Source organism: Megascapheus bottae, chromosome 24 (assembly GCF_031878675.1).
Source record: "Megascapheus bottae isolate mThoBot1 chromosome 24, mThoBot2.hap1, whole genome shotgun sequence".
NCBI classification, from domain to species: Eukaryota; Metazoa; Chordata; class Mammalia; order Rodentia; family Geomyidae; genus Megascapheus; species Megascapheus bottae.
In genome coordinates, this window is record NC_143532.1 from 10,793,802 (window position 1) to 10,821,204 (window position 27,403).

The 27,403-nt window shown below is 46.9% G+C and overlaps 1 protein-coding gene across 3 annotated transcripts in view; it reads right to left on the reverse strand.

Moving 5' to 3' along the window:
* Nucleotides 1–4,139: 4,139 nt before the first annotated feature.
* Wwp2 (WW domain containing E3 ubiquitin protein ligase 2) overlaps nt 4,140–27,403 on the reverse strand; it is a 112,613-nt gene continuing 89,349 nt past the window's right edge. For all 3 annotated transcript variants that reach the window (XM_090357352.1, XM_090357350.1, XM_090357351.1), the window contains 15 exons: nt 22,825–22,999; nt 16,624–16,678; nt 13,236–13,317; nt 12,641–12,769; nt 12,157–12,232; nt 11,849–11,920; nt 11,538–11,626; nt 9,874–10,033; nt 8,615–8,748; nt 8,176–8,316; nt 7,465–7,585; nt 6,919–7,023; nt 6,448–6,544; nt 6,207–6,279; nt 4,140–5,834 (listed from right to left, as the gene is read on the reverse strand). In XM_090357352.1, the coding sequence (XP_090213478.1) occupies nt 5,735–5,834; nt 6,207–6,279; nt 6,448–6,544; nt 6,919–7,023; nt 7,465–7,585; nt 8,176–8,316; nt 8,615–8,748; nt 9,874–10,033; nt 11,538–11,626; nt 11,849–11,920; nt 12,157–12,232; nt 12,641–12,769; nt 13,236–13,317; nt 16,624–16,678; nt 22,825–22,999 (1,609 nt within the window). In that variant the 3' untranslated portion in view covers nt 4,140–5,734. The remainder of the gene's footprint in view (nt 5,835–6,206; nt 6,280–6,447; nt 6,545–6,918; nt 7,024–7,464; nt 7,586–8,175; nt 8,317–8,614; nt 8,749–9,873; nt 10,034–11,537; nt 11,627–11,848; nt 11,921–12,156; nt 12,233–12,640; nt 12,770–13,235; nt 13,318–16,623; nt 16,679–22,824; nt 23,000–27,403) is intronic.

The following is a 27,403-nucleotide window of genomic DNA, read 5'->3' on the forward strand; positions in this document are numbered from 1 at the left end:
CTCTACCACTTGAGCCCCAGCCTCACTGCCAGCTTTTTTCTGATTAAATTTTTTTTTTCTTGCCAGTTCTGGTCTTCAGCTCAGGGTTTAAGCACTGTCCTTGGACTTTCTCAAGGCTAGAGCTCTACCACTTGAGCCTTAGCACCATTTCCGGCTTTTTTCTATGTACGTGGTACTGAGGAATCGAACCCCGGTCTTCATGCATGCTAGACAAATACTCTACCACTAGGCCAAACTTCCTGTCCTCTGATTAAATTTTATTGGAGATAAGATTCTCATGTGGACTTTCCTTCCCAGGTTGGCTTTGAGCTGCAATCCTCATATCTCAGCCTCCTGAGTAATTAGGATTACAAAAGTAAGCTACCAGCATGCAGCTCCTTTTTTCTTTTTTTCTTTTCTCCTTCTTTATGACATGGGTACTGGGGGCTTGAACTCAGGGCTTCATGTTCTTGCTTAGCTGTTTTTGCTCAAGACTAGCACTATACCACTTAAACTACTTCTACTTCCCATGTTTTGGTGGCTAATTGGAGATAAATGTCTCTTGGGGTTTTCATCTGGGCTGGCTATGAACTGTGATCTTTAGATTTCACTCTTCTGAGTAGCTGGAATTATAGGTATGAGCTTCCAATGCCTGGATGATATTTAAATTTAATGTACTTTTGTTGGTCATGGGGCTTGAACTCAAGGCCTAGAGTGCTATCCTTGCATTTATTCACTCAAGACTAGCACTCTACCACTCTGAGCCACAGCTCCTCTTCCAGTTGTCTTTTGGTAGTTAATTGGAAATAAGAGTCTCATGGACTTTCCTGCCAGAGCTGGCTTTGAACTCAGTCTTCTCAGTAGCTAGGAATACAGGCTGGGGTTATAGTTCAGTGACAGAACACTTGCCTAGAAAACATAAGGCCCAGTACTGTTAAGAAGTGGGATGTTTGTGGATACAGTGGCTCAGGCCTGTAATTCCAGTTCTCAGGAAGCAGAGATCAGAAGGCCAGCCTGGGCGAATTGCTCACAGACTCCATCACAACTGACATCCTGGGATGATGAAACACACCTGTTGCCCAACTACTGAAGGAAACATAAGCAAGAGGACTGGGGTCCAGCAAGTAATGTAAGAGCCTATATGAAAAATAAGCAAAAAGACTGAGTTATGGCTAATGTGGTAGAATACCAGACCAACAAGGTGAGATGCTCAGCTCAAACCCTTTACATAAAAAGAAAAAAGGAAAAGGAAATTATGACACATGCTACATAAACCTGGAAGACTCTATGCTAAGTGACAATAAGAAAAGGAAAAATACTATAACAGTCCACTTATATGAGGTAGGTAGTTAATCGTAAAGATAGAAAGTAAAATGAGTACTGCCTGGCTAGAAGAGAAAGAGGAATGAGACAATATTGCTTAATAGGTTCAGAGTTTCAGAATTCATTCAGCCTCTATATTATGAGAAAATTTCTGAAGCCAGGGGTGATGGCACATGCCTGTAATCCCAGAACTTGAGGCCTTCACAGTGATGCAAAACATCAAAGCATCCTCAACTAAGTATAACAATCTTTTTTTATTTTTTTTGGGGGGGGGTCATGGGGATTGAATTTGGCCTGGGCCTTGTCCTTGAGCTCTTCAGCTCAAGGCTACCACTGTACCCTTGAGCCATGCCTCAGTTCCATTTTCTAGGGGTTAATTAGAGATAAGAGTCTCAGGTTCTTTTGTGCCCGGGCTGGCTTTGAACCTTGATCCTCAGATCTCAGCCTCCTGAGTAGCGAGGATAACAGGTGTAAGCCACCATGCCCGGCTAGCACAACCTTTTTTTTTTTAAAAAAAGTTCTAGAGCTGGAGAGTGGTGACAGTTGGACATTATAAGTATATTTAATATCATTTAACTATATACCTAAGATGATCCATTTTCTTTCTTGTATTTACACAACAAAAGGGATAATTTGATAAGTGAGTCCCTGAGTTCATGACAATGCTCAAAAATTGCAAATATCAGATGGTGTGACTAGGCAATCTCAGCATTCAGGAGGTTGGGCCAGAGAATCTTGGGTTCAAGGCTAACCTGAACTACAGTGAAAATCTCTCTCGCCAAAAATAAATAAATAAATAAATAAATAAATAAATAAATAAATAAATAAAAGCCAAAGTCAATTCATACATTTCCATCTGAATCAGCTCCTCACACAAGCCTGGACTAGAGGAAAGTGGGCTTTAGACTCCGGTGCCCCAGAGTGAGAGAGCCTTGCACTACAGATATTTACACTGGTCCCAGGGAAGACTGTAGGGAAATACGCTGTGGCCATAGCTTTGCAAGGTGGACTCTTTTTCCCTAGGAGGAGAGGGGCCTTGCGGATGCCAAGTCTGAGTCACTGCCAGTAAAGCCTGCTATTTGTAAACATCCCTCTAAATGGAAGCTCACAGACCTTTTGTGTTTCCAGAAAGGTGATATGAACCCCAATGCCTAGGATAGTAGGAGGGCAAGAACTGAGTTTTCCAGATCTGGCACAGTCCTGTTCACACAAGCTTTAGGGACACCTGGGACACCCACTGGGAACTCTTCGAGCACCCAAACGCCCTCCTGACCTTCACCTCTAAAATAATATGTACCTCTGTCTAATAATATGTATCACTATTGGGGTGAGGCCTCTTTTCCAGTCTAGTTTTTTTGAAACATTTTAGACTAAGAAAAAAAAATAGGCTAGGGGCCGGGAGTTTGGCCTAGTGGTAGAGTACTTGCCTAGCATGCAGGAAGACCCGGGTTCGATTCCTCGGTACCCCACATACATAGCAAAAAGCCGGAAGTAGTGCTGAGGCTCAAGTGGTAGAGCTCTAGCCTTGAGAAAGTCCAAGGACAGTGCTCAAGCCCTGAGCCCAAGCCCAGGACTGGCCAAAAACAAAAAAAAAATAGGCTGGTGCTCATGACTCATGTCTATAATCCCAGCCAGTCAGGAAGATGAGATCTGAAAACTGTGGTTCAAGGCCAGCCTGGCAGGAAAAATTATTGAGACTCTTATCTCCAATTAACCTGCAAAAAGCTGTAAATGGAGGTGTGGCTCAAGTGGTAGAGCAACAGCTTGTAAGAAAGTTGAGCAAGAGTTCAAGCCCCCAGTTATGGGGAAGTGGGAGGAAAGGGAAAAGAGGAAAGAATATCAAGACTTGAGATTATAACAAAAAGAGGGAAAGAGGTAATTAGAAACCAAGAGGAAAGCTGTGCTAGAAATCACTGCATTAGACTATTTAGTAAACTATGAAATGGTAGTAATAGAAACATTTTGTCACTTTGGTATTTAGAATAAGCTTCTAGAAAAAGGGCAGAAGTCATATACAAGTGCATGGACAGGAGGCGTGAGTTAGAATAGGACAAGAGACAGGAGCTCACAGGTGTAAACTGCAGTGATGAGGCTGGCATGGCAAAAGCCTGTGGGGACATACAGTATGTCTGGAGGGATTCCCCCCAAAAAGCCACAACAATGGTTGCCTCCAGAAGGGGATCAGAGTGAGCAAGAAATTATGAGTGAGGGAGACCTTTGTATCTGTGAATTTGAACTTTTTAAGTAAAGGTGCAGCCAGACAAGGTGGTGCATGCCTATAAACCCAGAATTAGAAGGTAGAGGCAGGAGGATCCCAAGTTCAAGGCTAGGCTGAACAAGTCAGTTTCAAGTCAGGCTGGACTAGCCAGTGAGATACTGTCTTAAAAAAAAAAAAAAAAGTTCATGCTGGGTGCCTGTGGCTCACACCTATAATCCTAGCTACTTGGGAGGCTGAGATCTGAGGATCCTGGTTCAAAATCAGCCTACGCAAACAACTCTATAAAACTCTTATCTCCAATAAACTATTTTAAAAAAGTGGTGCTGTGGCTCATGTGGTAGAGCACTCACTTTGAACAAAAAAGCAGCTCAGAGACAGCACCCAGGACCAGTTTTTAAAAATTATGACCAACTATCTCACTTCTGGAAAACACAGGTACAATCAGACCATCTATACCTCCCAAAAGTAGGTAAGGCTGGCTCAGTAATGGCACGCACACTTCTCAAACTCACAAAGGCCAAGGAGTTTGCCTTGGTCAGGGGCTGGAGAGTCCATAGGGCTCAGAGGCCTGTGGCCTAGAGGGCAGTGAGCCTGTAGATAAGCCACACCAACACCACCCACAGCTGCTGATTGTTTATTGCACAAGAAACTGGCAATACCGAGGCAAGGTGGGCATTACAAAACAGTCCAACCCAGTGGTGCTACTGCAGGGCATTCCACAGACACTTCAGTTATATACATGTATGCACGCACACATACAAACACACGTGAACACCCTCACTGGCAGCTCCCACCCCCAGCAGCCCTTGTGGTGACATGTGCGGGAGAAGTACAGTGAGTGATCAAAGGAAGGGCTGCACTGCAGCAAGCCAGCCCCTCCCCTCCCCCGGCCTGCAGAGCTGGTGTGGGCTGAACCTCCCTGGATATAGAGGAGAGACCATCCTCAGAAGGCTTCAGGGATTGGCTGTAGAACCAGAAAGCTGGTCTACAGCCTGACTGCCCTGGGAGCCTGGACTAGGGAGCACCTAAGCAGAGCTTGCACAACTAGAAGGTTTCATTCAGAGGCTGTGTCCCCATGATGGGGACCAGTGGGTGTTTAATAAGCCAGGCCCTTGGAGCAGCTCAGGGCCTTCTGCTAGTTTTCAGTGGCGCCATTTTCCACTGGCTGATAAAGACTCAAGTCTACACAGCCTCTGCTAGCCAGGATGCCTCCATACAAAGCTAAGGACTGACAGCTGCTGTAGCTCCAAAGGCTCAGGGACAGACCCTGGGCCCATCTGCCCCTTGCTGGGGCCCAGCCTAGGTGACAGCATGAAGCAAAGGGAATCCTAGTGAAGGCGCAAGTGTACTGAGCTCAGGGCCTTGGCTGCTGAGCAGTCAAGCCGCCAAGTGAGGCCCACTGAGCTCACAGAACAGCTAAGCTGGTTCCTGAGAGAAGCGACGGTTGGGAAAACTGGACCAATGGTGCTGGGCCCCCTCCAGGCCTCAGGACACCCAAGGCACCAGCTCCTTGACAGAAAGGGACAGCAGCATACCAAAAATCAAAGCAGGAAACAACCCTACGCATAGATGCTTCAAGTTTATGTAGAAGGCCAGCCTGAGGGAGTTTGCTGTTTCCCACCGGGGATCCCTGATGTGGGGCTCACCCAGTCCTTGGCTGGGAAGAGACTGGCTGCACCAAGAACTAGTGGAATCAAGTCCACTGCTCTACCTCTGTGGATACAGCCTGCCTGGAAGGGAAGCGAAGATGCCGCCATGCAGTCTCTTCCTCAGACTTGCATTTCAAACAGGCCGTGGAAGTTCTAGCAGAACCTCCCACGCCTGCACAAGACCCTCGGCTTTCTCACTCCAGGGCAGCCATCCCACGTGGCTGATCTCACCTAAGCAGCCTTGGAGGCTGCTCCTGCTCCCTCACGTACTCACACAGCCCAGGCTCTGGTCCTAGGGGGAGTTCTGAAGACAGGGTCAGCCCTCAGACTGCAATGGATGATGGGGCCAAAGGTGACTAGGGGCTTTATTCTGGACTTCCACCAGCAGGTAGGAGGGAAGGCCACAACACCTGCTGGCTCTTCTGTCACCAACATGATGAAAGCAAGGTCCCACACAGGGCCACCTCCATGGGGGCCTCCTGAGGGCTGCATGGTCAGTGGCGTGTCGGGCAGGGAGGACACGGGACTACATGTGTGCTGAGGGGTGCGAGAGAGACACTCTCAGTTACTCCTGTCCAAAGCCCTCGGTCTCCTCAATGGCATACAGCAGCTTCTCCTTCAGCTGTTCATAACTCTTGTAGGGTGGGAGATCCAGGCGGTTGAAACTGTCAGGACAGGAGAGAACAGTGGGCATCAGGAGGGCGGGGACCCTGGCACTACCATGTCAGCCCTCCGTGATTTAGGCCCTGGACCCTTGATGGCATTAGTGGAAGGTACAGGACTATAGAAAAATGGCAGTGAGGGAGAAGGGGCCCTTGGCACAGCAGCTGTGCGCCTACTGGAGTGCAAGTGTTTCTGTTTCAGTATGGAAGAAGGGGTAGGTCAAAAGCTGGGGGAGAGGTGGTCACAGCCCCACTTCTCCGGCTTGACATCCCAATCTCGGAGCCCAGGCCCAAGGTGCCCTCCCCACTGGACTGTGAGGAACCAGCCAATCGGATCCATGTGGCTCTACCACTTCCCACCCAAAGAAGGCTCACCAGGTATGGCTTCTGGGCAGCCATGTTTCCTTGCCAACCTTGTCAATGCAGAACTTCTGTGGGCCATTGCTTCCTGTTACCCAAGGTAAAAATACATTTTCCATCAACTTTTCCCATGGCATGGCCTACCTGCAGCTCTTCCCCACTCACAGGTTTGCTTCTAGAAGTATGCCAGGTTCCACCCTCCCCTCCGGCCGCCCCTACCCCCAGCCAGGGCAGCAGCAAGTCAAAGGAAACATACCAATGAGCTCGGCAAACCCCCCAACAGGCAGACGGCAAGTTCCTGTAACGAACTGCAGGAGGCGGATCCTCTTCTCATTGTCCATCTCCTTTACCACCTGCGAATCCACAAGCCAAGACAGTCAGGGGACTCACTTGGCCCAGGAGCCCACTGGGCGGGGGATGGCAGCTACTTTCTCTATGAACTATGACCAGCAGTAACTGTATGTCCTGCCTGCAGGCCTCCCTAGGTCCCTACCAGCTAGCCCCAGGCTGATCAGTAACAGCCACCTTCACACACACTGGCCCCAGCTCAGAGATCACAGCCTCCTTCCTGTCCAGCGCCAGGCTGAGCCTCTCCTGAAAACTGGTGGAGTTGAGGAGAGTGTCAGAGATGAGGGGTTCTAATAAAGTCCCATTTCCTTGAGATCACTCTAAAATGTCCCCTGCCAAGACCTGTCGCCAGCCCATCAGGATGGGACCTAGCACCCACCTGCCAGAACCACTGGATCTGCTTGCTGTTCTTGGTGTAGTGCCTGTAGATGGTGTTCTTCTGCCAGTCGCTCATATCTATCTCCTGCATGCCGCACAGCATCAGCTGCAGGGAAGGAGGAGTCAGTAACCCAGCACCAACCCCACCTCCAGGAGGGATTTGGGGCCCGCCTTTCTTCGTCCACTCACTAGCCGTTGCAGCAGTTCTAAACCTCTGACTACCTACTTTTTTTTTTCTTTTTGTTGTTGCAAGACCAGGACTCAAACTCAGTACCTAACACTTTGTTCATTGGCTGGTGCTCTACCAACTGAGCCAAGGCTCCAACCTGAGACTCCCTGCTTTCTATAGCAGTTTTAATCCTATGGGTAACACATGTCCCTGCACCTTCCACCCATGTATCCAGGGGAGTGGGGCTGAGGATCCCAGTGACAGCCACCTGCCCTATCACACCAGGCAGCCAAAGGGTGGGGTTTGACTGGGGAGTTTCTATGGATGCATAAGGAGTACTCCGAAGCACGGGCTCAGATTCCCACCTTCAACACTCACCTCCAGCTCTTTCTCATCAAAGTAGCGCAACCACTCGAGTGGGGCTACCTCGTTGAAGCCATCCAGGAAGGCTCTGGTCTGTTCTTCTACTCCTCGTGTGAAACGCCAGTCTGTCAGCAACCTAGAACCAAAGACCAGCCCCAGGTGCAGCCCAGGACACCCAGTATGGCTGCCTTCTTGGCCTGCCTGCATGGCCCACAAATCCACTGAGTCATGTGGCATGCCTGCACTAAGGTGTGGAAGACCCTAGAGCACAGCTGTGAAAGCCTCTCTGTGATAAGGAAATCTGCCGCATTCACACACTATCCCTGCCTCACACGCCTCCCGCCATCGCTCACTAAACCTCAGCAGTTCAGCTAAGGTTGAGGAGGAAGACCTAGACAAAGGCCTGCAGAGGATGTGTGGAGGTGTGCACACCAGCACCCAACGGATGGTGGACTTAAGCAAAGACACGGAAATTCCCTGTCAGGAGGGAGATGGTGACGTCTAAATAAGTTCCCTCAGCTGGGAAGCCTCCTTCACACAGAAACGTAAGCAAGGGCCTGGGGCTGCAACTCCCCTAACTCATGTCATTTACATGACCAGCCATGGGCCACCAGCCCAGGCTCCTGCAATCAGTGCTGACCTAGGGCCCCAGAAATCAGAGTAGACACCCATTCTCCGGACCTACTGGGTTTCTCCCTCCCGGCCCGCCCATGACCTAAGACTTACATGATGTATTCCTCCTTGTTCTCCTCCGTCACTCGGATGCTCTCGCCACCTTCCTTCAGCTCATGAGTTGTCACCTTGCCCAGGATCTCCATGTCCTGGATGAAGAACAGCTCCAGGCCACATTCTTCTAGGTTGTTCTCTCTGAAGCACAGGAGGCCCAGGGGGAAGGTGTTCATCTTGTTGTCCATGAGGCACCAAAGACTCACAAAAGGACTAGAATCCTGATCAATGGCACAGGGAATCTCCTGATGTACGAGGGGACTCTAGACCAACCCTACAAGGGACCTGGAAGGTGTCCATCTCTCCACAAGCACACCAAGAGGTCAGGTAAGCCCAAGTGCTCAGGGACTCTCTGGCACAGAACATTAAAACCATGGTGCCAAGTACCCAAATAGAGCCCCCCTGTTTTCTCTCAGCACAGGGCAAGCGTAGGACTCACTTGATCCAGACAATGGAGTTATAGAATTCAGGGTCAATGGACTCCAGGTCTTTCAGGGTTGGTCTCTTGTTCAGCATCCGCTTGTAGAAAGGGAGGGTGAAGCCTGTGTCAATGAACTTTCCATGGTACAATGCCTAAGGAAGGAAGAAGCAGGGCCTGAGGCACAGGCTCTTGGAAGAAAGGCTTCTCTACTACCTGCCTTTCCTCCATGATAGATGGTAAGCAGCCAGCTGTTTCAGGGACCAAGGAAGAATCCAGGAAATGAGCTAACTACTCTATCTTGACACAGACCCTGAGACAGACTGTGATCCCACCCTGCTAGCCACAGAGCCAGCCCACTGTGGCCTAGAATACCAACCAGGCTACTTCTGTCAAGCAGAGGCCTGACTAATGCACAGGGAAGACTTGTTCACAATAGTGTTGAGTGGCAGCCCTGACTTACTGGGTGCTTACAGCGGGTTCACAGGCAGCCAAAAATAATGCGATTGAAAGCTGGTGGCCAGTGATACTAGTCTAGGGCGTCCCTGGCATGGCCTGGTTGCTAGGCCAGATGGATCTCTAAAACTGGCAAGAATGTGACCACTTCCAGAGCCTTAGCCAAGAACATCAGATGATGGGAAGGATCATATTTAGTCACAAACCCTTAAGGCCCTTTATCTTCCTGAGAAGGGAGGAAGGATATTTGTGGGACCCCATGGAAAGAAGCACAGCACAGTCAGCACAGAGGATAACGTGGCACGGTCTCCCTGTCCACAGTCACAGAGTGCCTATTTCTGGACACCTCCCCTAAGCTTTGCACCAGTCTTGTCTTAGGCAACATTTTTTCCCCTCATGGCTCATGATAGCACCTTCCAGAGGCAGGCAGCGGGCGGGCAATTATGGCTTCACTCAGCCTAGCCACCATCCCAACACTCCCAGAGAGTGCACTTTTAATGTTTGGCAAAGCTTACTGCTCAGGGACCCTAGGAATCTACTTGAAAAATGCTACACAATCACATGAGTACCCTTTAATATTCACAGTGGACCACTGAGAAGCTCTGGTTTCTCCCAACTACCTCTAGCTCTTTGCATTTTCATGTGGAAAGTTCTGTGAGGGAGCCAGGCGAGGCCAGACAGTGGGTGCCAGTCTAGGAAGTGCCACTCGCCTTGGGTGCTGCCTGGAGGGCTAAGGGAAAATGTCTTCCCCTGGTATTCTAGGGGGAGGCAGAGGAAGGGAAGGAAGCACTCCTGGAACTTGGAGACTTCCAGGTCCCCCTTACCATAGCGATGAATCTGCCAATAAAGCGGAAGTAGGTGAGGTGGTCAGGGTTGATGGATGAGGCCGGGTTGATCTGTAGACAGTAATTGTTCTTGCCAGCATATTCAAATAAACAGTACATAGGGTTGAGCACCTCGTGGGACAAAAGGAAAAACCACTCTCTGTGAAGGAAGAGAGAAAAACAAGAGCCATGGATCCCTCCACACACCTGCATGGTGATGGCGGCTGCTGTGTGTCTCAGGCAGTCTGGGGACTGTCCCAAGAGTTAATTGTCCACCATGTAGTGAGCTGGCTTGGCTCAGACTGAGGTGAACTAAGACAATGGCACTTGAGAATAATGCTGGGGAAAAGTGTGAGCCCCAGGACCGCGGCGCCTTCCAGGATTTCATGTCACCCTGTGCGGCGCTTGAACGGCTAAGTTGCGCCCGTTGTCCTTGACCACCATGCACAGTTGTGGAAGTTGTGAACCACGCAGGAGCACTAAGTTATCAGTCTCACAGACCTGCATGTTTATTGCTGTGATATTTCTGTGCTGGTGCTGTAGGACAGCTACCCATCTGCCTCTACCTTACACAACTCAGCAATGTAACATGAATAACACATTCCCAACCCCTGCACCCTGAAAACCACTCCCCATGCCTGCAGATTCTAATCCTCACCCCACAGCTTAACCACAGGTACCTCACTCCACTTGCCATTACCCTCCCCTCACCATTGCCTTTCCAGCTCCTTCCCATATTCATCTGAGCCCACACCCACACCTTAGCATCTATTTGCACCCCAGGTACAAGCCTCAAGCCAGAATTCAGAGTCCTTTCAGGCTTGAGCTAAGTTGGCAGAGGACTATTCCCAGGGGGAGAGGGGGGCCTGGAGGCTGGGCTGTTTGTGGCTGGGTAGACGGAGTCCTTCGATGCAGAGGGTACCCCGGTATCCTGTCCGTGGTTCTACCCTGTGGTAGAACAGCATGATGTAACCTACCATAGGGTAAAACCACTGGCAGGACACAGAGAGAGACAAACAGGGCGGAGCCACACCAGAAGCTCACCAAGCAGAGCCTGGAGAGGAGTCACCACAGAAAAAAAGAACGATCCATCCACCGGGCAACGTGCAAGGCAACACCACCAGCAAACAGAGGGTGAGAAGAGAGGGAACTCAACACCAAGGGAGAAGATATCCCCACACCATGAGGTCAGTGGGCTGAGGTCACCGCAGCTGAGATGCTCCTTCTCTCTGTCGGGGCTTCTGCCTACTGGCGGAGGCTGCGCTTTCTCAGGCAGCTTGTTAACTTCTTGAGTGCACCAGGCTGAGCGCAAGACAGTGCCCTGGACTCTTTTGGGATCTATCAGGCATTTTGACTTGCTTGGTCTCTGTACATCTGACACATAGCCTAGCACAGATCAGAGCTCTTTATCACAGCATGGCTTATATACTCCATAATGCCCATCTTCACCAGGGCCCCTCCACTGACCCACTGCCCACTAACTAAGGGCTGGAGCCTGCTCCTGCTCCTGTGCCCACTGGGACCAGCCAAGTGAATCAAATGTTCTGAATGTTGTGAGCAAGGAGGAGACACCTTCTGGCTCCATGTCCCTCCCCGCCACCCCCCCCCCCGCCCTGTAGCCATTGAAAGTGGGTACAGCACATTCAACTGATATCCGAGCTCACCTGGCGATGCCACCATAGTCCAGGCCCTCCTCGCCACGCATGATGATATAGAGCCGGCGGCGTAGGTCATAGGGTTTCATGTTCATGATCTGAGGAAACAGGGGGATCTGGCCAGCCTGCTATTATATTCCAACATGGCAGGGGAAGGGAGGGGAGGTGGGAAAGAGAGACTAAGGCCTACTATTTAACAGACACATGATTGAGGGAGGCCTGGGCCTTGGGAATTCCACAATATGGGTTTGACAGAAGATGCCATGTGACAGAGGGTAGGGCAATGGACCAAGGGCTCTTACTGGCCCTGAATCTCTAACCTGTTGGAAAGAATCCTCAAAGAGTGTCTGCCTGGAAACGCTGATCTTCACATGACTGGGTAGGGCATTTGACTGGGGAAAAAAAGACAAGAACCTTAGACTAGAGCCTCACAGGGCAACTGTCTATATGAAAGGCACCCTACCCCCCCTTTAGGAATGGAAGTTGGCTTCCTAGACACCTAGCTCAGGGTGAGTGAAGCATTGTGCCTCTCTCTAGCTAGATTGTAGACATTCTAATGCCTGGGCCAGGAAATCATCTTAAATGTTCAACAGCCTCAATTCTGTAGGAGCCTGGGGCTAGAACTCACATGGCAAAGAAAACGGAACTGGTGATACTTCCACCGGAAACTGCGGTCATAGGCACCCGGGGAACCTTGCTTCGTCCTGGAGACAGCAAAACAAGTTCTGGAATCTGTGATTTCTCAAAAAATAAGCAACCTATCTTTGTTAGCTCTAGGGAAAGTTATGCTATGTGAATTCCAAGACGTAAAGTAAAATCATAAAAGGAAGGAGATGACTGCTACTGAGAACTTTGGAGAGTCAAAAGAAAATGTAGAAACAATGGCAGACCTCTTACTTTTGGAGAAATATCTCTAAGTTCTATTCTGATTAAGCACAATCGCCCCTTCCTCTCCATTCCTTGGTGATGTCATCAACACTGGCCACTAGAGGGCAATGAGCAGCAAAGACATCTATTGCAGCCACTCAACACTAAAAGCTCCTCACAGTGATCAAACCTGACAGTTTTTGGGTCTGTGCACATTGCTACAGCCTATGAAGTAAGATCCTTACCCTGACTCAAACCCTGGGCGAGGATCCTTAAAGGTGGTGGTGCGGGTATTGTGGTCCACAAAGTACCGCACTCCCTCACTGGTATATTTCATCTCCCATCCTGGGGGCAAGGCTGGTTCCTGGATCATCCTAGAAACACAAGAAAAGGTTAAAGGCTGGTCCCATCTCTGGACCTCCACTTAGGAGGCAGGATGGGTCCTCAAAGTGCTGCTCTGTAGAGCCCTGGGGTGGGCAAAAGAAATCATTTACTAATGAAAAGCTAAACACCAGCCCTGGCTGAATGGTACTGACTTGAGTGGATGCTGGCAATTCTAAGCCACCATGTTCCCTAGTCCTGCTTCTTATAAGATGGGGATAGTAGTGACCTCCATCTTTTGGAATCATATTGTCACAGTGGGCACGGAGAACTGCAGCCCCTATCAGTGGTCACTCTTTACTCACCAGGGTGGGTCTATTTAAGGAACCCCTTCTGTGCACTCATTAGGCCAACACCATATCCTAAGAATTTTGTAAAGACTCCCAATGTTAGCACTCATAGAGCTAATGCAATTCAAAGTCACTTGGCCAATGAGTCCCGCTCAGCCTGAGCTCTTACCCCTGGGTTCGAGGGTCTTCCCACTGAGTGGTGCGTGTGTTGTGGTTCACGTAATACACCCGGCCATTGTCCTGTCTCTTTTCTGCCATTGAAGAAAAAAGGAGAAAAAAAAATAGCCACATTAAGCACCCTTTCCCTCAGGAAATACCACCTGGGTGCTGGGTGTGAATTTCGTTCCCCATGGCCTACCTGTTAGGGAAGTTTAGGGACCAAACATGGCTAACTCATACTTGTCAAAAGGAAAATGAACAAATAGACTTTCCCTGTTGCAGAGTGGGGGAGAGATGTACACGTTTCTAACTTTCAAGCCTGTGTCACTTGTCAAGTGGGAAGGGGAGCATGGCGGATCTGAGGGGTACAGCCTGGCTGAACCAGAAACATAATTGCCTCCAGCTGTGTTCAGCCTGGCTTAATGCCACCCTACTCTCCCCCCACCCCCAGCACAGACACTAACTATTCCTTCTGCACCACAGCACAGGACATAGGGCATCCTATCAACTGCAGGTGGGTGAGAGGAAAAACTGGGTGCATGGCTCCAGATCCCAGTAAGGGCCATCTTTCCTGGGAAGTCCCTGATGTTTCCAAGTTGTTCTAGAAACGAACAATGCTAATGGCTCTCCTTTTACAACAATAGGATGACATTAAAGAAATGATCAAATTTGTTCCAGAAGCTACAGGGAACCTAAAAAGTGAAAAGAGAGTCAAACTGAGGAGAGCGGGCCCTTCCTAACAAAAACAAGCTCAAATATTCCCAGGATCAGTCCAAGGTTTTTGTCTCGAACTCTCCCTTCCCACCCATAGGTGCTACTGGTCACAGGAGGCTGGCCTCCAGAGTGGTTCCTGAATGAATGGTGGCCACACCCAGCCCAGGAGGTATGGCTGTGAAATACATCCTCCATGGCTGCTCAGCAAAGGGCCAAATCCTCGCAAACCACTGGAGCAGGGAACTTGTCTAGTGGGTCAGGGCCTGAACCATCATTCCTGGCATGGCCACAATGATGAGGCCTCTTTCAACCCACAAACAGCCTCACTGCATACAATTGCAGTGTGGGGGGTTGGAAAAGTCCTTCAGTGAGTTCAGCTGCAGAGCAGTGTGCAGGAACAGTCATGGAGGAGGAGAGGAAGAGACCTGGAACCTCAGGGCGGGAGGAACACCAGCAGGCTTGTCGTTGCTGCCATGCTCCTATGGCTTGTGCACTCTGCCCATGCTTATCCCTAGAGAGGCAGGAGCCCCTGCCTCAGCTCTGGAGCTGCCCACACAGAGCCCAAAGGATTGGAATTGCCCTTTGAGCAGAATGTTCTTTTCTTACTTTTGGAACATTATTGCTTTGTGGCTTTTTCTGACTGTTCATAAACAGCACTGATTCTGACCATGACTCTTTTTTTTTTCCAGTTCTGTTTTCCCACTTAGCACCTGGGACCCATTTACAAGTCTTGATAGTTGCTCTTACTGGTGATTATTATGTAGCAAAACTGCTATAGGAATAAACTCACTTAACTAGGCTCTACCATCTGCCTCTCTTGAGCTAGAATCAAACTCCAGGTCCTGGTCTTGAGGTCCTTGGCTACCAAACAGTCAAATTCTTGTAAGACTGGTAATATGACTTAGTGGTAGAGTGCTTGCCTAGCATGCATGATGCCCAGGGTTTGATTCCTCAGTACCGCATAAACAGAAAGAGTCAGAAGTGGTTCTACGGCTCAAGACCTACAGCACAGAGAGATTCAGGAATGGAGTCTAGGCCCTGAGTTCAAACCCCAGGACTGGTAAAAAAAAAAAATCCTTTGTATCATGAGGTTCTTTCCCTGTCTACGTGAGGATCCTATGAGCATGTTTGATATGCTGCCCATCTTGGAGGTACTAATAATCTTGTATTGGTCCAAGGAGCCTAGCAGATCATCTGTGCACACAGAGATTCCCTCCCTGAAAGTCAAGAAATATGTGGAAGCTAAGAGTACTGGCTATAGTTCTAGTTATCTGGGAGGCTGAGAGTAGGTGGATCATGGTTGAAGGCCAACCTGGGCAAAAAAAGTTAATAAGATTCCATCTTGATAGAAAAAGGTGTAACTGATGGCTGCCATCCCAGCAATGCTGGGAAGTATAACCAGGAGATTCAAGGTCCAGGTCAGCATAGGCAAAAAGTGAGACCCTATCTCAAAAATAGCCAAAGCTAAGAGGGCTGAAGTCATGGCTCAAATGATAGAGCATCTGTCTAGCAAATGTGAGGTCCTGTTTTCAAACCCCAGTACCAAAGAAGAAAAAGAAGAGGAGGAAGAAATAATAATACTGAAAAGAAATGTACTCTTTACCTGACTTATGAAATGGTAACCCCTCAGTACATCACCTTTATCCTAACAAAAATAATACGTGGGAAATTTACTAGTATCTTCCACTAAAAAAAGAGTCTCATGTAGCACTCTGGAATGCAGTGGGAACTCACTAACTGAAGCTCTGTAGATCCAGAGGAGTTGACAGAACCTAAAACTACTACAAAGGAGCAGCTACCTGGAGAGGTGTCAGCCCCCAGCAGCACTTCTGCAGGCAGATGCCGATCCTACCTCTGCCAGTATCCCAAGAGTTTTACCACCTCTGGGGCGAGTGCTCCCTGCCAAGTTAATACCATCTGTGAATATCACCAAACCAACACTTTCTGTCTTCTGTTGCCCCAATCAATAAACAAAACCCAACACCTGCCAGTTCTTGTGAAAACTACCCCCTTCAGTACTCAGAGACTCTTGCAGGACTGGACAAAATCATACCCAGCTCAGAGAACTGCAGAATGTGCTCATCTCACATCTAATGACATCTCTTTCATAGCTACTCCTGCCTAGAATAGCCACGAGGCCTATAATCTCTCTTAAATCATGGGTGTCTATCCCTTACTCTTGCCGAATCATATCAATGACTTGGAATACTTGAGTGGCAGCTACCAGTCAAAAGAACCAAGCATAGAGCCAGATCACTTAGAAGTACTAACTAGCACTGTTGTCATTTTATAGTCACTGTCCTGTACAACTCTGCTCCCCTGCAGCCTCTTTCACAGCAGTGTGGCAAATAAAAACGGGACTGCATTAGACAAATTAGGCTGAAGTCCCCCAATATCTTAACTGCAAAGGAAGTTCTGTTAAGGTGTTCCCTTCCAGCCAGAACCACAAACCTAAAAGAAGTTCATTTGGAAAACAGACATTTCTAAGTAAGACACCTTAAAACTTGGGTCCAAAACTGAACAGGCCCACCATCTTTCTAGGTCGCATTCCTTTGCCGTGGCCCAAGAAAGTCCCATCCTGCTAGCTCCACCATTTGTATTTGCTCTGACACTCAGAGGAAGATAGCGAGGCATGGCTGATGGACAGCAGGCTGAGGACAGAACATAAAGGACTCGGTACTTACCCCAGCCAGGAGGGAGGGGGCCCAAGGGATCATGGTCAGTCGACGCACTCGAAGACTAAACAAGAACACAGCAGAACACAGAGGTTAAAAAAAAAAAAGCCACCAGTTAAAAATAAATCAGTCGATCAAAATAAAATGCCAACAACTCACTTCCACATTTTAGCAGCACAACCTTAGGTGGTATTACTTCTCTCAAAGTCTTTGTTTAAAAAAACAACAAAACAAAGAGGTCTGCAGAGAGCAGAGCCCAACTAGGTTTGGAGAAGAGTGGAGCAAGTAGGAGGAAGAGGTGCGGGGAAGAAGGTGGGCCAGAGTGCCGAAGCAGGAGCAGGACCCAGGTAGGGCAGGAGGGCTTGGGAATAGGGCTGCCCAGCCAGCTCGCCGCCACCCTCTGCTCGACTCCTGCTCACAGCATCCAAGGCAAATGAAATCCCCACCACCCCTAACTTTCTCCAAGAACCACACACGGGAGGGGAAAAAATACCACAGGCCTTTCCAATGAAATCATTCCCACAAGCCCTGCCCACACCCAGGGCTTCCTGGCTAGGGCTGGGCCCTCCTCCTTTCACCTCCCTCCTGGGTGTACAGCACCTACCCAGACTGAGGGCACATTCATGCCCCAAGCCCCTCACCTCCCCCAGGCATGTTTTCCTTCCCCTGCACAAAGCACCTTTATTCTTCCCCTGCCTGAACCTGAAGTTGCTCAGTGTTCTGTGTTTGCCTGTCTGGGGAAGGTGAGCTGGGGGTGGGGTGCTGAGAGAGAAGGGGAGAGGGGAAGGGGAACTGGCTCCAGGACTTCAAGGTCATTGTTTACATTAGAGTGCCCCCCTCCCCACCTAATTTGGCTTCAAGGTCTCTGGGGAAGGACTGCAGTGGATGGGGAGTTCTCATATCCTTCAGGGAAGGGCAAGGAGTGGGGGTGTGCTGTCAAAACCTTTTCACAGCTAAATAAAACAAGTATTGTTCTGCTCCTGCTTACTTTTCCCCCTCTGAAGCATTTTTATTACACTTACTAAAATTTAATCGTTATATTAAGGGATCAAGTTCTCAATGCAGACTTCAGGCTGCAGAGCTGGCCCCGTCTGGGAGCGATGGAGCCACACGCGGGCTGGAGGATGAATGGGGCTCAGTCTTAGCTTGAGCAAACATTGGTGGAGCTTTTACTGCCAAGAGCCCCCTTCACAGCCCTCCACCCGCCAGTGAAAGAACAGAGAAACTTTCTTTCCGAGGTGGTAACACAGGCTGCTCTTCCAAGCCAGTTCCAACAAGGATGTTTTAAGTCTTGTAACCATAAGTTCCTTGACAGGACAGGGCCCCTTTCACTGGAGGGCCTCTCGCCACACAGAATGCAACTGCACTCAGCAGGCGAAAGCTGGCCTCAATTTAGGGCACAATCTCTAGGATGTGCATACCACCACCACTGCATCTCAGACTTGTCTCAACACTGGAAAACACTGCTCCAATTCAGAGGCCATCTGGTGTGTGTGTGAGTGGTGGAGGGATGGAGGTGTAGGGAGCGGCATTTCATAAATCCCAATTCCTCTCATTTTGCTTTGTAGTTGCCACCTAAGAACAGTCACTATGGAAAAAAAGACTCAGCAACAGGAGCAGAAGAGCGTAAATAAAAGTGTATCTCTCACAGATAATGAAGTCAAATAGAACACTATAGCAAAAGGTTATTTCAAGAAACTAAAGGAGGAAAAAAGGATTGTTGGGCACTGGTGGCTCATGCCTGTAATCCTAGTAACTCAGGAGGCTGAGATCTAAGGATCACAGTTCAAAGCCAAGCAGGAAGGTCTATGAGACTCATCTCCAATTAACCACCATCAGAAATGGTGCTATGGCTGAAAGTGGTAGAGTTCTAGCCTTGAGCTGAAGAGCACAGTGATAGCATCCAGGCCATGAGTTCAAGCCCCCCTTCCCCCACCAAAAAGAAGAAAAAAAAAGGAAAAGGAGGGCTTGGTACCTGCTGCTCCCATCTCTTTGAGGAAGTAATGTATAAAGCATCCACAGGCTCCAGTGGGAATTCAGCTCTCAGCTGGCCCCACCAGGCCTTCAGTAAGTTTATACTTGTCTCTTGCTTCACTCTACGTATCAACAGACCAAAAGTTCCTTATGATGAACAAAAATATTTATCAGATCTTTACTTTTTAATATTTTTTATTGGTGGGTGAGGCTTAAACACGTGGCCTTGGCACTGTCCCTGAGCACTTTTTGCTCAGGGCTAGCACTCCATTCCACTTTAGCTCCACTTCCAGTTTTTGAGTGGTTAACTAGAGATAAGAGTCTCACGAGGGCTTTTCTGCCCAGGCTGGCTATGAACTGAAATCCTCAGATCTCAGCCTCCTGAATTTAGGATTACAGGCTTGAGCCACCAACCAAGCAGTCTTCTTTTTTATTTATTTTTCTTTTAAAACAAGATAGCAGTATGTTGCTTCCACTGTTTCAAATCCCTGGGATCAAAGGCTCCTCCTGCCTCAGCCTCCTGAGTAGCTAGGGTTACAGGTGCATGCCACCACGCAGACAAAACCAACCTTTTTCTTAATTCTTGTCATTAAAAAAAAAAATCCCAACATCTACAATATTGGCTCTTTTTCATTAAAGTGAGTTTTTATGTCATATCCACCTCACTCAGAGCTCCACTCATCTCACATCCACCTAGAAGAAGAGAGCAGAAGGACACAGCAAAGGGAGGGATCTGAGGTTTATACACAAACAACATATAAAATCAGAATCACTGGAAACTGGTGCTCATGTGATTTTACTTTTCATCATTAGAGCAAAGCACTTGACTCTTTTGGATAATTCTTCCTAAAGCAAATATTATAACTTGAAAAATGAGAAAAGAAATCTAAGGAAGAAAGCGAACAGAAAAGTGAAAAATCAAAGCAATGTATAATGGCCAGAAAACAAACAAACAAAAAAAAGCCTCCAATGACTCTCTCTTTTTCTGTGGTACTAAGAGATCAAACCCTTGCACGTGCTAAGCACGTAGGCCATGCCCTGCATAACTGCTGTTTTTCTTCCAACACATTTCTCCTAAAATGATATTGTAAAAGGTGTCATATGAAACAAGCTGGCAAGCATACAGATATGGCAAGTGGAGTTAGGGCCACAGGATCGTGGTGATTACTCCAAGAGACAGTATTATTTGTGGTTAGGAATTTAATGGAATGCTGTGCTACTGGACCATTCTCCTGGGGAATGTCCCAGGGCTGGGAGATCTGGAGTATAGGCCATGAGCCAGAGAGCTCACGTGAGTTCAAGTCCCTCAGGGACTAAACACAAAGTGCCAGTAATATTTTAAGACACAAACTCAGAAATAAAGAATGTCTAGCAAATACAGCTTAGGGCAACAAAGGTTCTGGGAAGGGCAGAAAGGGTGGAAGAGGGGAAGGCAGCCATTGCATTTGTTAGGACTTGGAATGAAAGCTAGGTGTTTGACAATTCAGTCCGAGGGGGCTTTCTGAAACAGAAGGGAGATGTCTACTTCTGGATAGGGCCCCTTAAATGCTAGGAGCACACAATGATTTGTGTCTGCTGTCTCTGACTTCCTGCTTTGCTCATCAGGACAGGGCATGGGGAGAGATGAAGGCAGAGGTGCTGCAGAGATGGCAGGCTTGGCACAAGACTGCCAGCATGCCCAGTGGGCCACAGCAATGGCCCCACAAGCAGGGAACCAAAGAAAACTATGAGGGAAAAATAAACAGACAAAAATATACATGCAATGACCTCAAGAAACAAAAGCAAACTGGGAGTTAATTAAGAAAGAAAAACACAACAAAAATATGGAGAATAACCTAGAGGACATGAAGAAAATATACATAGAGGCAGACAGAGGAAAGGAAGGCCAAAAGACTGCCACTTGGATTTGCTTGACTCTCATTCTACACTGTATTTCATACTCTCTGCAGTCTAGTTAAGAACAAGGTCTCAGTTTAAGCTGAGCAAGAGGAGGAGGGGATGCCGCTCACTGTACAGTATCAGCTTTTAATTCTTCCAAGTCAAACCCTGGTCCAAAGCCAAACCCCAAAATAACTGTATGAAAGCAACCCTTCTTACTTATAACCAGGACATGGCAGCACAGCAAATAAGAAGGAAAAGCAAATCCATAAGGGGAGGAAAAGTAACAGAGAGACATTGAGAGCAGAGCAAAACAAGATTCCCATCACATTTTTCAATACAAGATGTGTTTCATGGAGAAAAGGTGCCGCTCCCTCCATACAGACCCCTCCTATGTCCCCAGCTAAGCTGAGCAAATCATTTTGGAGTATTCAGACATTTCTGCATTGTATTTTCACTTCTAGGGAGTTCTCCAAGTCCATGTTCTACCTGTGTGGGAAGACATGCTAAAATGAGAGAGGCAGGCAAGAGGAATGAAGGCTCTATACACGCCAAGCAGACTTGGGTGCCAGCTCCTTCCAATCATCCCTTTCACACACCAAACATCCCAGCCAATCTAGAGAATGAACCGCTTGGAGTATGGTACAGAATAAAAAACACTTTTCAATGTGCCTATAAAAAGAAGGAAGGCAGAAAGGAGGGAAGGAAGGAGGGAGGGAAGGAGGGAGGAAAGACAGAAAGAGAAACAAGTTTGGAGAAACAGGAAGACAAAACCATGGTAAAACTTCTAAGTTATGTCCTTGTCTATAAGTCAAAGGGCAAATGGATCAAAGAAGAAAGATGCCTCAAACCATCCCAAGTCTAGAGCCAGGACCACCCAAGAAAATAGCAGGCAAAGTCTCTGGAGCTCGGCTCAAGAGGAATTAGCTGGGAAAATGGCCAGATTCCATTCAATTTTGAAACCTACTATGGACATGCTCTAGGGCTGGCATGTGGCGTAGGGACAGTTACAATGCTGACTGGGCAAGACCACCAGGTGCTCACAAATAGGCATACTAGTTAGCCATGGAGGCAACTTCCTAAGACAAAAAGCACTTATCCCTACTAAGGAAACTGAGGCATTCCTATTTCCTCACTTTCTGGCTAAAGAAGGAACAGAGGGACAAGCTAGCCAAGGCACTTTATGGTTGACAATAGAGCTCCTGATTTAGGCAAGACAAGAGCTACAAGGTGATTTAAAAAAAAAAAAAGACTGCTAATTAAATGGAATTAAAAGATTTTCTGAGTGCCTAAGATAGTATCTAATTTAGAAATAAATCATGGAGTTAACATTCATTTCAAATAAACAAAGTTATATGTGATAATTAAAAGTCATGGTCCAGACTCACACCTGTAATTCTAGCTCCTTAGGAAGCTGAGATCTGAGTAAGGCAGTTCAAAGCCACAGAAAAGAAATAAGGGCACGAAGCTCTGAGTTCAAGCCCCACTACCAGCAAAAATAAATTGAAATAAAAAAGTATAAGAATCATCTTTCAGGTGTCCAAGTAAAGTGACATAAGAGTGTGATGAGGATAACATTTTAAGACTGCGTTGGCAGGAAACTAGCATAGGCTGTAAGAGAGGGAATGCAGGAGAAAGTAATTCAAAGGCTACTCTGACAACTTAAGACAGGAAAGGGCAAAGGAAAATGAAGTATGTAACAGATTGAGGTTGATTCAGACCAGATGCCAGCAAACTATAAAGAGCAGACAGTAAACGTTATAGGCCTGGTAGGCACTCAGGTGTCTACTCTACTCTATGGTGGTAGCATGAAAGCAGTCGACATATCAACTACCCAAGTATGCTTGTATTCCACTAAAACCTGATTTACAAAGCCAGGTAGTGGGCCGCATTGGCTGATTTTGCCAATTCCTGATGTGGACAAACCTTAAAGGCTGTTCATCCTCCAGAATCTGTCAGATAATAGAGGTCAAAAAGAAAAACCATAGCACTAATAAAGATCAAGTGCTGTGATCTAGAAAGGTGAGGACAGGCAAAGTAAAAGTTGACCTACAGGCTTCAAGTCAGAAAAAATGGCCTTGAATAGAGAAGGTAGCAAAGAAAGCCAGTCTGAGAAGACAGTGAAGTCAGTTTCAGATTCCCTGAACACCAAGGCTGGCCATGAAGTTACCAAGTTAGAAACACTGGAATCTTAGGAATTTTACTATGATGAGTGAAACCTCCAGCGTCAGAGCACTGGCATCTCTGGCCATCTTTTTTCTAGCTTATCACCTATATGAGTCTACAGACAATGCATGAGATAGCCTGTTCTAGCACACATGGAGGTTGCCCCTCTAGTGGCAGGCCTATGTATCTCACCTGGTAGAGGAATCTTTGGCTGAAGTGCTGCATTGCTCCCTGGAGCTGATTCCGCTGTGACTGCCACTGCTCATAGTTCCGCACATACTCAGCTGTCGGGCGCTGCCAGGTGGTAGTCCGGGTGTTGTGATCCACATAGTAAAACCTCCCTCGGGGATCTGTGCGTTTTTCCCAGCTAGAAATATTAAGTTCAGAATGAACATAGAGAGCAACTAATTCCATCAACAAACTCTAGAAAAATCACAGGATGACCTGCAAGAAAGGATTGAGAAAAGGTGAGGTGTGGCTGGGCAGTCAAGGCGCAGAGGCTTATGGAACCTGACCGTGATGACAGGCCTCTGTGGTTTCTAGTTTGGGGTTCTGTAGAGGATGATTCTGTTCCCAACCCAAACTAAATGCTTCAATGGGCTGGGAGTAAGCATGCAATCTGTACTGGGAAAGTCAAAGTGAATTTCGGAACTTTTCTAGATATTCTGCAAGCAAACAAACAATATCAAGAAAAGCTAAGTCGCCCATCCTTTCCATATGAGTGAAAAAGCACAGTCTTTTGAGTCTTTGGGGCCCAAATACAAAAATGAAGTTAGTCTAGTGGATGACGGAGCAGAAAAAATGGAAGAAAAGTCAACTCCTTTGTTATACTTTTGAGCCACTAAATCATGTTTTACTTGAAATTCTAGATGAGCCCACAAACTCCATTATTTCTATCAACAGATATCATTTTTTGTCTTATTTCTCTGACAGGAAAAGTAGCATATAAGTGACATTAATTCCTCTTACTCTTCATGTGAATGATTGTACATCTACATTGTAACTGTTCTTGTTGTCCTGTTGTCCTGCATCAGCTGCCTGCCTCTTTCTTCTGGGAATTTCCATGGCCTCTGGTTTGTCTCCAGTGTCCTGCATCCTACACTTTCTTCTTTCTCAGATGTATTCCCAAGCCTGGCTCTGCTCTGAGGAGGTTCTCAGGGACAGCAATAGTCATTTGGTGCAGTGTGGGGTGTGTGTGTGTCTGTCTGTCTGTCTGTCTGTCGGTACACATGTGGCAGTGTGTATATGTATGCATGCTCAAGCATGTGCTTGTGGCAGAGGAACAGGAGTGATGGAAACCTTCACAAACTTTCAACTGATCTACTTTTTAATCTCATCTTAACCCCTCCTCGGATTCTCCAATCACTGAGTCTTTCCAGAGCTTCATAGAGGCAATGGGTTCCTGCTGGATGCCTAATTCTGCAGGTTTATTAAGTTTGGATAAGCATCTCTCCCATATGTTGTTGTTTGCCCTCCTCCATTCCTTTATTTTTATTTTTTGCCAGTCCTGGGGTGTGAACTCAAGGCCTGAGTTCTGTCCCTGGACTTTCTCAAGGTTAGAGCGCTACCACTTGAGTCACAGCCCCATTTCCAGCTTTTTCTATGTATGTGGTATAGAGGAACCAAACCCGGGTTTTCATGCATGCTAGGCAAGAACTTTACCACTAAGCCAAGCGCCCAGCCCCATTCCTTTATTTTTGAGATATTATGCTTTATTGTCATGTTAGCAGATTTTTCCTCTGCCACAGTGAATTTCAGCTTCAAAGCAGCATGATCTCACTACTTCAAGTAATATCTATCTCTTCTTTTATGGCTTCTCCTCTTCTCTCCTCTCTTCCCTCTTTTTATTTATTTATATTTTTTGCCAGTCATGGGCTTGAGTTCAGGGCCTGAGCACTATCCTTGGACTTTCTCAAGGCTCTACCACTTGAGCCTCAGCACCACTTCCGGCTTTTTTCTATGTATGTGATACTGAGGAATTGAACCCGGGTCTTCGTGCATGCCAGGCAAGCACTCTACCACTAGGCCAAACTCCCAGTCCCATCTTCCCTCTTCTTTTTCCTCCCACTTTCCCCATCCAGTTTCACAGCACTGATGTTTTGAATTCACTTAAGCTCAATCACTCAAGCTATATCTCCAGCCCAGTAACATTTATGCTTCAAGGTCCATTTTTTGTTTTGGTTTGGTTTTGTTTTTAACAGTGCTGAGGATTGAACCTAGAGCCTTGAGCATGACAGGCACGTTCTTTGCCATTGAAGTATATCCTCAGCCTTCAGGAGAGAACTTACACACTCAGAATATTTAAGAACAGCACAGTGTTTGGAGGACCGTCAGTCTTTTCATCATGCAGAACATCTCACTAAACTAGAAGCCTTGCTGCACACACCTTGAGTATCTTGGATTTACACTAATGCTCCATCCCAGTAAAACTGTTCCATGCATCATTTTTCACATTCCATGTGCATGCTGGTGCCTCCACAGTCTTCCCAACCTGGACTGTCTTCCTGCTCTTATGTAAGTCCAGCCCTTTATGCCATTTAATCCATTTTCCTCTGGAAGGCTTCCCAAACCTTAATGCTCTGTAATCATCCTTCTTCCCACCCACCTCTGCTCTGCTCACAGCACTGCTTGAGAGTAACTAAACAACAAATGACTGCATTCATTGTAGCTAGCAGCTCCAATGTTTTATGCTCGTGGATAAAATGCCAGGGCTGTACACATGTTCCCATGGATCTTCCATAAGGAGATGGCCATGAGAAAGTATGAACCCTTTGGTTTCATCTTGTTCCTTGTGTCTTGGCATGCTGAAACAATGGCACTATGCCTAGTTTCAAAGTTGCCCTCATCATGGTTTGTATTTTTCTGAGGTAGGAGTTCTCCCATTAACAAAGCATAAAATAAAAAACCTAATCATTATATTCTAAGTTCTCTATTATTATACAGTAAAGAGCAAGAGTTTCAGAAATGTTCACCTAAAACTTAGAAATAACTGATAAGCTATAGCCTTAGAAAATATATTTTTAGGCCGGGAGTTTGGCCTAGTGGTTAAAGTGCTTGCCTAGCATGCATGAGGACCCGGGTTCAATTCCTCGGTACCACATACATAGAAATAAGCTAGAAGTGGTGCTGAGGCTCAAGTGGTAGAGCTCTAGCCTTGAGAAAGTCCAAGGACAGTGCTCAGGCCCTGAGCTCAAGCCCAGGACTGGCAAAAAAAAAAAAAAAAAAAGAAAGAAAATATATTTTTACTTCAATTCTATCTAAAGTCTCATCAGTCCAAGGTCTTTATACTTCACAGACTAGAGAATTAGGAGGCAGCAATAAGATATTTGCAGAGTTCCTGCTGCTTTCAAAAACACATTTTAAAATATATCAAGTACAAGTATGCAACATATTTCACTGAACACAATGCTTAATTTGTGATATTTTGAGAAATTAAAATATTGATTAGATATTTGATCATATGAAGGAAATACTAATAATATATGACTTTTTTTTTGCCAAGCCTGGGGGTTTGAACTCAGTGCCTAAGCACTATCTTAGGCTTTCTCAAGGCTAGAGCTCTACCACTTGAGCCACCGCACCCACTTGCAGCTTTTTCTATGTATGTGGTACCGAGGAATCATGCATGCTAGGCAAATACTCTTCCACTAGGCCAAACTCCCAGGCCCAGGCTACTTTTTTTTGGGGGGGGGGGGGTGGGTCATGGGACTTGAACTCTGCCTGGGCACCTGGGGGCCTGTGTGTTGTCTATGAGCTCTTTAGCTCAAGGTTACCACCCTACCCTTAAACAAAGCTCCACTTCCCATTTTTTAGAGGTTAACTAGAGATAAGAGTCTCAGATCCTTTTGTGCCCAGGCTGGCTTTGAACCTTGATCCTCAGATCTCAGTCTCCTGAGTAGCCAGGATTACAAGTGTGAGCCACTGCATCCCACCGGGCTTCCAGACTATTTTTAATGAGAATATTCTTTTAAAATCTGCACTAATAGATGAATAAATTAAACACCATTTAAGATTTGTTTAAGTATAAGAGGAAAGTGGTCTTGGGTTACACAGAAACTGGCAATCTTTCTCTAAAGGTAGGTGTTTTAGGCTTTGGGAAACATATATAGTCTCTTGCAATTACTCCTGCCACTGAGTTCAGGAAAAATCCACTGAAAAAGATAAAGAAAGACAGGGATATGGCTGTAGTAGAGTCCTTGCCAGCATGCACGAGACCCTCTACAATATACATATATATATATATATGTATATATATGTGTGTATATATATATATGTATATTTCCCCACCAGTCCCAAGTTGAAGCCCCAGGACTGGCAAAAAAAATATATATATATATACACAATACACACACACACACACACACACATATATATTCTGCACATACTTGTAACTTTCCATTATTTGAACATTTCCACAATCAAATACCAAACTGGCTTTTGTTGTTTTGGTTTTTAGTAAGAAGTCCAGGTTTAACTTTGGTAACTTTACTTGACTTTAGGAAACAAAGTGAACAATAATGATGAGAAATGATGAGTTCCTTCCCAGGTGGGCAAGGAAGTGAAGGGAGACTCAAGCATTCTACTGGAAATTTCTAGGGCCAGAAAGTGAGGTGGTATTTGCCTGGCATACGCCTGGCAGCTGGAACAAGCAAAGCACAGAAGCTGTCCCCAGAGTTCCCACAACCACCATCCTTCCCTCTGCAAACTCAAGTGGTGAAATGTTCATATTTATGCAAGAGCCCTTCATGCTTCCCTAGTGGGGAGTGAATCT